An 11,874-nucleotide genomic window follows, 5' to 3' on the forward strand; every position below is an offset into this window, starting at 1 on the left:
CAACAGCAGTTACAAGGCCAGGTGAATTTCATTCTTTATATTAGATTCAGCAGGACAAAGAGTTTAAATTTTACTTGGCTACCTACCCTTACACCTGGACAAACTGGGGTCCAGGAATACTGAGAGGAGTGGAGGGACATGATCAGTAATATGGGGGTAGAGCCATGGTTTAAATGCTTGATGTGCAAAGCTTTACACAGCTTCTGTAGCAGTCACAGGCTGAAGGATATAGTAACAGAGCAAAAGACTTTATTTTAGAATCCTGATAAAATAGGCTCTAAAAACCATAACTGCCCCTAACGAAAGAATACAAATTGCAAAACTAGGTTGAAGGAATGAAAGAACTTTCTCTTTTGTCTGTAAATACTAACTTATGCATGGTTTCAGAAAAAATTATTTATTCTTCCTTTTTAAGGCCTACAGCTTCCTGAGGCAGGTCATCTGTGATCATTAGCAGCAAGAGGAAGAAGGATTCAGTGTCATGACAAATGTCTACATTTCCAGCCCAAGGACTGCTGCCCATTCTTTCCATACAGCCCAGAAGGTGGCTGTCCAGCATGTTTCCACACAACTCTGCCAAAGCTGATTGGAGGCTCTCTTGCACAGATCACATTTTGCTACACATTGTGCTCTTGTGGTAAGTCCTAGGGCCCAAAAAGCATCCATGGTTTTCCTTATATAACATACAAACACTGGTCACTGTCTTATCTTTCCACAATATGGGTCACAATTGGGACTGGCTGAGAGTAAGAGATTTTATTCAGCACCTAAAGAGGCCCACCACATATGAGGGGTCAACTCAGAGCCAGGCAACCATTAGGGGCTTTACATACACTATTGCCAACCTCACAAGAGAAGCAATAGCTCTGCTTTGTACAAGAAGAGGGACTCAGGGTGATTAAGTGACTTGCTCAATTTCACATAGGAAAATGCTGTGTGAAACCTCAACTCCTAATTCCAAAGCCCTTGTTCTTTTTGCATTTTGATGATTTTTGTTACTGTTTGGCTTAAGCTGTTCTAGGGAAGCATCTTGGTATTTGACATCTTCTGACTATATAACTGAAATTTGTTCATTTAAAAAGGAAGTCTCAAGTGTGGGAGAGTTGCAAAATTGGTGTATGGATCTCCTTTGCTGAGGAGAGTGCTGTGCAAAGACTTCTTATGGCCAGAAGTCCTGTCAGCCCTGAACTGTGAAAAGGTGTCCTCTCCTGGCCTTGGGTGCCAGAGGGTGTTGTTCTGAGACTACATTGTTTGTATTTTCTTCATGCAGAAAAACAGTGGAGTGTGGAAAATGTTTATTCTGGGGACTTCAACTAAGTATTGACTAAGTTTTATTTTTTAAGTTGGGTTGTGGGTATACAGTGTTCACTTTATTTGTCTTTATGCTTTTCCTGTGTTTATTAAATATTGCATTACATATTTAGCCTTTCAATTAGGTTCCCAGAAATCTATTTCCATTCACTGAAAAACAAAAAAAAAAGACAGAACAAGCCTACAAAATGGAGAAACAGCTCTGCAGTTATATCAGGTAATGTCTACTTCTGGGCTTACAGCTAATGTTCTGGCCAGAAGTCACTGCTACTCTAAAAAGAAAGAATAGTGTGGCCCTATCTCCTCACTAGTCAAAGCGTGGCAGGCAGGCTGACCTGCAACAGCGACATCTCCTGGGAACCTGTTAGGTCTGCAGACTTTCCTCAGGCCCCACCTCAGACCCTGCATTTTGACGAGATTCCCAGCGATTCATCCGCACGTGAGGGTGCTGGAAAAATGCTAGGATGGCTTTGGGCAGTAGCGCTTGCCTCTCAGAACTGTGTTGTCTGAACCAAGGGTTCTGCTGGTGGCTCCTTCTCCTGTGTCTCCTATTCTGCCAGCTGTTTTTATTCATTTCTGCTCCTAGAAGAGAAAAAAAATGACAGGCAAACTTGTGTGCACGCGCTTTTCTCTTGCTTGCTTCTTCATAGTTCCTTTATGCTCAGAACTAGCAAAGGGATGAGTCAGCCTGGGCTGTCATCAAGCCACCTCGCCAAGCCTCACCTGTACGGGGCTGCCCTGAGGTGGAGACAGCGATAAAATGCAATGCTTCTGTGGCTACCTCTCGGGGGGTACAGTGACTTCTTACCTCACAGCTGACACCTGGCCTGACAAGGCCCATTCCCTGGGTCACCACGCGAGAGGCTGACATTCTCAGTTACTTTAAGATGACAGTTTTCATCTTGCATGAGAATTCTTCTAGTTTCTTTTTTTTCCTTACCAGATAACACCAGAGCATATAGTAATTTTTCTTTCAATCCACACACATCCCTATTCATAGAGAATAGTTGACAGTGAGCACTTTTTCCTACAAAGTCGGTACTGTGTAAGGGAAATTGTGGACATAATTAAATGGCAGGCAGTATGTATGACTTCTCAATGTACTTTATAAAGTGTTTGTTTCCTGAAAACACTAGTTTTAAAGGGATGGATGTGCATATGCAATTTTTGAAATAAGGACATAAAAACACTTCTTAGTGACACTGATATTGCCATAATATTTTGAGTGACTTGAAAAAGTCTTATCTTGAATAACCTGACTCTATCACTTAATCATCAAAACAACACTAGTTTTAACATGGGAATCACATTAGGAGTTCTCAAAAAGACTGAATTTTGATGACTTTTTGGAAAATGGGCAATACTTATCAAGTAACTTACAAATGTACATGTCTTTCTCTGGGAACTGGTCCTAAAAAAAATAATCCAAAAGATTGTAAAAATTATATGCAAGATATTTACCACAACTGTATAACTCATTTCATGAGGCTAGTATTACCGTTATCAAAACCAGGCAATCACAAAAAAACCATAGATCAATATACCTTAGGAACATAGACACAAAGCCTCAGCAAAATGATGGAAAACCAAATCCAGAAGCATAAAAAGGGCTTATACAACATGACCAACTAGGATATTTACCCCAGAAATATAAGGTTGGTTCAACATACAAAAAATCGGTGTAATACACATATTAATAGAATAAATGGGAGGAAAAACTACACATGGTTATCTATTCAATAGATTCAGAAAAAGCATTGGAGAAAATCCAATACCCTTTGATGATAAAAAAAATAAAAGGTAACTTCCTGAACTTGATAAAGGGCATCTACTAAAAATCCACGGCTAACATCACACTTAATGGTGAAAGACTGTCAGTTTTTTTCCCCAAAGATCAGGAAAAAAAACAAAACAAGGATGTCTGTTCTCACTTCTATTCAACACTGTACTGGAAATTCTAGCCAAGGGCAATTAGGCAAGAAAAAGAAATAAAAGGAATTCAAACAGTAAAGGAATTGTAGCTTATTCTGAAACAATCTTATATTTCTGGGGTAAATACTATATATAGAAAATCCTAAAGACATGATCCTATCTATAGAAAATCCTTAAGAATCCACAAAAAAACTACTAGAACTAATAAATGAGTTAAACAAGGTTGTAAGACACAAGATTAACATATAAAGATCTGTTGTATTTCTACACACTAGCAATGAACAATCTGAGAATGAAATCAAACAATTCTGTTTACAGTAGCATCAAAAAAATATGTAGGAATAAATTAAAATACTTGTGTAACTTATACACTGAAACTATAAAACACTGCTTAAAGAAATTAGAGGACATAAATAAATGCAAACACACCCATATCATGGACTGGAAAACTTTAAGATGGTGTCCAAATTGATCCAGAGATTTAATACAGTCCCTATCAAAATTCCAAATATTTTTGGAGAGATGGACAAGGTGGTCCTAAATTCATATGGGTATCCAAGGGACCCGGAATAGTCAAAACAATCTTGAAAAGAGCAAAGATGGAGGACTCACATGTCCCAATTTCAAAACTTACTGCAAAGACCCAGTGTTCAAGACATTGTGGTACTGACACAAGGACAGAAATATAAATCAGTGAAGTGGAATTGAGAGTCCAGAAATAAACCCGTGTATCTATGGCCAACTGATTTTTGACAAAGGTGCCAAGACCATTCAATGGGGGAAAGAACAGTCTTTTCAACTTCTGGGACAACTGGATATTCACTTATAAAAGAATGAATTTGGATTCCTATTTCACATCATATATAAAAGTTAACTCAAATGGATCCAAGACTTGAAACTATAAAACTCTTAGAACAAAGGTGAAAATCATCACAATCTTGTTTCTTAGTTATAGCTCCCAAAGCACAAGAAAAAATAAACTGGACTTCATCAAAATTAAAAACTTTTGTGTATCAAAGGACACAATTAAGAAAGTGAAAAGACAACACAGAATGGAAGAAATTTTCTTATTGAAGTATCATTGATATACAATCTTATATTGGTTTCAAGTATACAACAGTGGTTCAACAGTTACCCATACTATTAATTCCTCACCCCCACTAGTGCAGTTACTATCTGTCAACACAGGAAGATGTTACAGAATCATTGGCTGTATTCTCCATGCTGTGCTACTATCCCCATGACGAACTTCTATTATGATTGAGAGTATTTTTGCTCCTTTATCCCCCTCACCCTCCCCACCCATGCACTCCCAACCCCTCCCCCATGGTAACCACCAGTCACTTCTCAGTGTGTTAGTCCACTAATATTTTGTTCATTTTGCTTTGTTTTTCTATTCCATGAATAAGTGAAAACATATAGTATTTGTCTTTCTCTACCTAGCGTATTTCACTGAGCTTAACACCCGCTAAGTCCATCCATGTTGTTGCAGATTGCAAGGTTTCATTTTTTTTAATGGCTGAATAATATTCTATTATGTATATGTGCCACATCTTCTTGGGAGAAAATATTTTTAAATCATGTATTTGAGAATAAGGATTTAATATCCAGGATATATAAACAACTCAACAAGAAAAACAACTCAACAAGAAAAACAACTTGATAAAAAAATAAGCGGGAAACTTGAATACTTATCTTCAAAGATGTACAAATGGCCACTTAAAACATGAAAAGATGCTCAACATCATTAGTCATCTTAAGCAGATGCAAAACAAAAGCACAGTAAGTTACCACTTCATACCTTCTGGGATAGCTATATAAAAAAAACAGACAAACAAAAAAAAAACAGAGTACATATTGGTGAAGATGTGGAGAAACTGGAACTCTCATACACTGCTGGTAGGAACATAAAATGCTATAGCCACTTTGGAAAAGAGTTTGGCAGCACCTCAAAAGGTTCAACATAGAGTCACCATGACCTAGCAACACCCAGCAGAAATCAAAACATGGCCATACAAAAATTTAGACAGTAATGTTCACAGCATTATTCCTAATTTCCCAAAAGTGGAACCAACCCAAATTTCCACCAACTGATGAATGGATAAACAAATGTGGCACATCTATACAACAGAATGTTATTTAGCCATTAAAACAAAAAGTACTGATACATGCCACATAGCAGATGAACCTTGAAAACATTATGCTAAGTGAAAGAAGCCAGACACAACGGTCACATAAAGTATATGTAATCTCCAGAACAGGCAAATGGTGGGAGGTTGGGGGAGAAGGCTGGGGATAGGGGAGGAGTAAGTAGAAAATAGGGAGTGACTAATGGTACAAAAGTTCTTTTTGTTTTTTAAATAAAAGCTTCTTTAAAGTCTGTTTTTCAGTTATGAGTAACTGCTTTTTCCAATTACCCCAAATGAGTTGATAAAGGCTCTGATTAAACTGCTTCATATTTTCAGGAATGAGTGACTGTTACAGCCTTTCATTATCTAGCTGGTAGCCTGGTTTTTCATAGAATTTTTAAATGATTTATGATGTTCCATGCATACCTCTCTATGCTTTTCTAGGGAACACTCCACCAAATTACTAGCTTTCCAATAGCTGCAGTACCATATATACTACCTTGGTATGACGGCAGTTTGTTTTAAAACCATCAAGTTGAATGTGACTTTTACTTAAAGTTTATGCTTTGTGCATTTGTAAAACACTGATATATTGTTGTCATATTTCCTTTAGTCTGTTTGATTGATTACATGTTTGTTGAAAGGTAAATTTACAGATCAAATGATTCGATTCAGTAGAAGTTAAAAAAAACGACTTCTTAAAGTTCAATGGAAAAGAATTTGTATTTAGTCAAAAACACTAGATAGAATCCTTTTCTGAAGCTAAGTGGAATTGGCAGATCTTTTGGTTTTTGTTATCTACTTACTACAGCACTTCCAACCAGGTATGGTGCAATAATATGTGATACTTTGAAATCCATAATCATTTAAAAAAAAGGGGGGGATAATCATACAGAAAATCACATATCACTAGGAAGGAGGCTGAAATGAGTGGGTGTGTAATGTATTTTAAAACCTTCACTTTGGATCAGCATAAATTTCCTCTAATTCCTTCCCTACCCATTTGCAGTAGTAGCATTTCTCTTTGAGGTTTAACACAGCAAGCCAATATAAGGTTTTACAATTCTGTAATCCTGGATTCTGAGCCATTTTAAGATGAAAATGGAAATAGGAAGGGTATTTAGGAAAATTAGTTTTCTTCTCTAACATCTAAATCATCCGCCTGTTGATCCTTTCTTGGCCAGACAAGTGGACATCTGTCTTGTTCCAGATAGACATTTCGTTGGCAACAGTCTCTAAAAAGGCAACTGTGAATTTGCTCTTACAATACCTAAATGAAATGAATAAGCTGGTGGACACCTGGAGCTTCTGAAAACCTTTAAATCTCCTTTCTCATCAATCTTTTGTATATTTTGCTACATCTGTAAGGCTTTGCTATGAAATAGCATTTCAGTAGGGATAAATTCTAAAAATACAGGCTTTATATTCTTTATGCCAACATATAGTCTTTATATTCAAAACTGCCAACAGTTCCTCCAGATGAGAGCTGTCTCAGTAGTGTCCACTGTAGTTCTGGGTTCGACCTATAAAATAACATGTCCAACGAGGGTTTGCTGACTTGTCTTCTCTAATTCAGATAACCGGCTCAGCTTCTCCACTCCTTGCTGTTAATGTTTCTGTGAGGCCATACCATTTCATTTTTACAATGGTTCCACAAATTTTCAAAGGTTCAACTCCTTCACCTCCAAGTCTTTCAACTTCAGTTGTTGATAATACTGAAGGTTGGCAAACTCCTGAGCAGTTTTTCAGGCTCGCTTTCAAATCTGGGTTCTCAGTAGAGGCCTACTCCTGGGTCGCTTCCCAGTCTGGTGGTTTTCCGCACAGAAGCGGCACAGCTCTCCAGAATGCATTTCGTGGTTTGAGCATTCCGCAGTTTCCGGAAAACTGGCCCTTCCCCTCCCAGAGATGCCATTCCGGGCCTGGTCGCAAAATCCCGCTGGTGTAGGTAGGGTAAAGACCTGGCTCGGGGCTTGGAGGCTGGTAGGGTGGGGACAGCCTCCCTCCTGGCTCCTGCTCACTGGGTAGTGCTGCCAGGGTGGGTAGTGGGATGGAGGGGTGGGAGCCTGCACACCTCCACCCCGTATACCTCGGGGCTCTCCTTTCTCCAGCCTAGGGAGGCAGGCTCAGAGTCCTGCAGGTCTGTGCTGGGGGCACAGGTTCCACTTCGCCAGTCCCCAGCCCCCAGTTTGGGATGCCCGGGCAAGTGGGACTCAACATTCTACCTAAGCACATATTCTGGGGTCCTGGGCTGGAGCCCAACAATGCTGCTCTATTAGGCATTTGGATGCACTGGGGTCACAGTTTCTTTTTGGGGTGATAATATTCTGGAGTAAGTGGTGATGGTCGCATAACCTTTTGAACACACTACAAAAGCCACTGAACTGTACTCCTTAAAACGATACACTTAAAAGTGAGAAACAGTCTGACTCTCCAACAAGGGAATCAAAGATTATAGAGCCTATGGGGCCCTAATATGGAAAATGCTAAAAATGCCAACGATTTGTATAGCCGAATACAAGATGGCTTCTACAAGGAACTTGTGGGCTCACCCTGAGCTGGTATTTTTTAACTCTATTTTACAAATGAGGAAACTGAGACTTAGAGGGATAAATATCTTTTCCAGAAAGACACAAGACTGGTGAAAAGGAATTCCACTCCTGCTGGTCTGGCCCCAGGTGTGGTTACCCACAGGACATAACGTCAACATTGCTGCTTAAAACTGTAAGTTTGAGGCTTTAGAATTTTTGTTTCCTCCACAAAGTTGTGGCTTTGGTTTTCTTTCCTTCTTGATGTTTGATTCACAAGACGATGTCTGCAGACTGCCTACTAAGGGGAAAGGCATATCACAGTTTGAGGTGATTGGGGGATGGGGCAGACGACGAGTTTTCCAGGACCTTGCAAAGCACTAGTGTGGGAACGGTGGTGGTGGCTTTCCCGCTAACACAGCTCAGTAAGCTTGGGTTCATCCCAGGGTTCCTTATTACATCAGATGTTACCTTGGGCAAGTGGCAAGCGCACTAGGCCTTTTTGGGTCTACCTAGCTCACAGGGCTGGCACGGAAAAAATTAGTTAATGGTTGTAGAGCAGTTAGCATACTGCCTGGAAGTCAATAAGCACTCAATACGCGTTAGCTGTTATGCTGACCTATTTGAAAAAAATAAACCGCAACCTTTACTTTCGGAAAACCGCAGCCAAAGGCCCGCAGTCCAGCCACTAGCAGGTGTTGCGTGGCACCTTCAGCATCAGGGTTTAGAAAAACGCTCCTCCGGGTCTGACACTGATCGGCGACACGTGGGGGGGGGGGGCCCAATCCCGGGGGGGGGGCCCATCCCCGCATTTACGGCTGCAGAACGTGGCCGGCAAGATAAGCCGGGCCTCGCGCGCCCATGAATCCGGCACACCCGGGGCTCGCCGGCCCAGCCCCCCAGGCCACCAGCCTGCCGGGGCTCCATGTGCTCGGCTCTTCCCCGCCCCGCCCCCAGCTCGAGCCCTGCGGGAGCAGCAGCGGCCTCGGGCCCCACGCCAACGGTCAACCCAGTTGGCACAGCCTTACTAGATTAGAGGGTCCTCTCCGGCTCTCCGTTGGGCCCAGGTTCCGCAGTACAGGGAGTGAAGCGCGGAAACACCCGGACACACCGAGGCGCGGCGTCCGCCACTTAATTGCGTCGTTCTTGTGTTGACGCAGCGGATAGGGCACGGCGGCCGCCCCTCCCTTCTCATTGGACGCGGCTTCGGATTGATTAAGCCAATAGGGTGGCTCTTAGGGAGAGGGTGGGGATTGGGGAGTTGGGCTCCGCCCAGTCCCGGTGGAGAGGCCGGGTGCCTGCAGAGTGTCGCGGCCGGCCGGGCCCGGGAAGTGCCTGCGTTGGGTCCCCGGCATATCCCAGGCGACTCCTTCCGCAGCCTAGGTACCCCACAGCACCGGGTACCTGCTGTACTGACCCAGCCCCGAGACGTCCTTTCGCCGCTCGGGGCCACTGTCTACAAAACGGACTTGAAGAGGAAGAAAGTTTGGCAAAGGAAGACACTGAGATGAGCGAAAGAAGGGAACAGGCGGTGATGTCTCTGGCAGTGACCTTGGGTAGCTGAGGCTAAGGACCCGTGGCTCCAAGGTGCAGAGGAGCGGGCGCTGAACTGCAGTCAGGAGCGCTTGGTTCTAGGTCTAGTTGTTGGCTGTGTGACCTAGGGCGAGTTTGTATCTTTTCTCTGCCTTTTTACTTATGTTGGAACAAGGAAGGTTGATTTAATGTGCTGATGTTCTCCAGGACAAAGTTTGTTCATACAACCAATATTTACATAATGTTTTTTGGCTACATGGCACTGCAGGAAGTTGGAAGGAGTTGGCTTGAGGCTTGCTGAATGAATGGCGAACGGCCAGTGGGCTCCACTGAATATCCACTGAGGGAACAGTGGGGTAGGTACAGGATACATCGTGTTGGCCTGCAACAGGCACAGAGAGAAAAGATTAAGGAATATTTGCTAATCACTGCACAAAGGAAGCTTGGCCTAGGACAAATCTGGGCATCTCTGAAGGGCAGTTTCCTCATAGGTAAAATCAGGATCATGATACCTACTGAAGAAGGTTGTGCGGAGATAAGTGTGATGACTGTAAAGCACTTCACTGCTTGGTCTGTACTACCAGGGATTGAGCATCCTCTGTTGTGAGGCTGGCTTGGTATCTAGGTGGTTTTGATGCCGGGGTTCTTGTTCACAAAGCCAAAGAATGAGCTTCACAAACAGTCAAGGTAGGAGAGCAAGGAGAGGCTTATATTTAGAGATAAAGTGAAAGGACAGAGCTCCCAGCTCACGCCAGGAGGGAACAAGAGAGTCCATAGTGGTGCGTTGTCTCGGGGGTTTTATAGGCAGTTGAGGATTTTTCGAGAACATGAAAAAAACTTAGGGGTGTGGACTTGCATCACCTGCCCTGTCCTCAAGGTGGGCTGGGTCATAGTCTGATTGCCAGGGCTGACAGCGGGGTCACGGGTTATGCTGATACCCTTGCAGTCCAGGCCACGTTGCTCCTGGCCTTTTGACCTTTAACTGATCTCACTGAAGATGTCTGTATTCTTAGGTATCTTTCCCTAGAGAATTAGTGTGACTTTGACTTTGCATAATGCTTAACAGAGTTTCAATGGGGACTTCTTTGCCCATTGTTATATTGCTCTGACTGTAAATATTCCGCCCTGCTTTTCCCCCGAGGCCCTCACCCTACTCTGGCTACACCCATGGTCCCTGTCTCAGTTTGTCTTACCATCAAAAATGTAATTCATTCTTCATTTCATTTCCAGAATTTAAAGCCAAGGCAAATAAAAGTTTTCTTTGAAATGGCATCAGCATTTAATTTGACCACATCAAAAAATAAACGATATTTTTTGTAGCCCTTGCCATGTGTCACATATTTTCTAAGCCGTTTTCATATATTCATTCTTTTAATTACAACAACCCTGTGAGGTAGGTATTATCATCACTTTACTGATGAATTGAGTCACAGAGAGGTTAAGTAACTTGCTAAAGGTCACATAGCTGCTGAGTGGCAGATGCAGGATTCAAATCCAGGCAATTACAATCCAGAGTTTGTGCCCTCATGGCAAAAACTGTCATAATGAAAGTTGAAAAACATACTCCAATTTGGTACAAAATATCTACAACTCATATCACAGAGAAAGGCTTATTGTTCCAATATATAAAGTATTCCTACAAAGAAATTCAATAGAAAAATCAGCAGTAGCTATACCAACCATGCAGAAAAGGATGTAAACAATGAAAGGAAGTTCAATCTCACTCAATATAAGGAAAATTTAATTTAAAATTCCTTTGACATGTCCTTTTTCATAACCAGATAGGCCAAATCCAGAAGTGAGGCTCTCATACAATCTGTAAGGGAGACAATTTGGCAATATATCAATATTTATCAAAATTAAAAATGCACATATCTGGATTAATGATTGTGCATTGAGCATTGACTCCCCTATACAGAATTTTATTGTTGTTAACCATTTGATCAATACATATGAGAGATGCCCTCAGAAAAAAAAAAAAAAAGTACACCCTTCCAATGGTAAAATAATAAGTAACCAGGATGTAATGAATATAGTCAAGATATTGTAACAGCTTGGTATGGTGATAGCTGGTACCTAGAATTGTCATGTATATAAATATTGAATCACTATGTTGTACACCTGAAACTAATGTAATGTAATACTGTGTGTCAACTACCCTTCAATAAAAAATAATTATCTACAAAAAAAAAAAAATGCACATATCTTTGACATAGCAATTACACTGCTAGGAATTAATCCTAAAAATATATTTGTTTATGTACAAAAGAATTAGATACAAGGAGCACTGTGTAACTGAAAGTTTGGAAGCTGTCTTAATGACCATTAGTAGACTAGTTAAAAAAAAATGATGGTATAGTCATTCAATGGAATACTGTGCGCTGAAAAAAAAAACAAGGAGGCTCTTTGTACTGATACAAAATTAGGTCTAAGATAGATTCTAG

General features: G+C 41.4%; 1 protein-coding gene across 1 annotated transcript in view; it reads right to left on the reverse strand.

Moving 5' to 3' along the window:
• The window catches only part of DCAF4 (DDB1 and CUL4 associated factor 4), a 29,989-nt gene extending 20,952 nt beyond the window's left edge, over window positions 1–9,037 (reverse strand). Inside the window, exons 1-2 of the mRNA XM_036913296.2 lie at window positions 8,926–9,037; window positions 1,800–1,893 (exon numbers count right to left, since the gene is read on the reverse strand). Of these exons, the coding sequence (XP_036769191.2) occupies window positions 1,800–1,885 (86 nt within the window). The 5' untranslated portion in view covers window positions 1,886–1,893; window positions 8,926–9,037. The remainder of the gene's footprint in view (window positions 1–1,799; window positions 1,894–8,925) is intronic.
• Window positions 9,038–11,874: the final 2,837 nt, after the last annotated feature.

Source organism: Manis pentadactyla, chromosome 11 (assembly GCF_030020395.1).
Source record: "Manis pentadactyla isolate mManPen7 chromosome 11, mManPen7.hap1, whole genome shotgun sequence".
NCBI lineage: Eukaryota > Metazoa > Chordata > Mammalia > Pholidota > Manidae > Manis > Manis pentadactyla.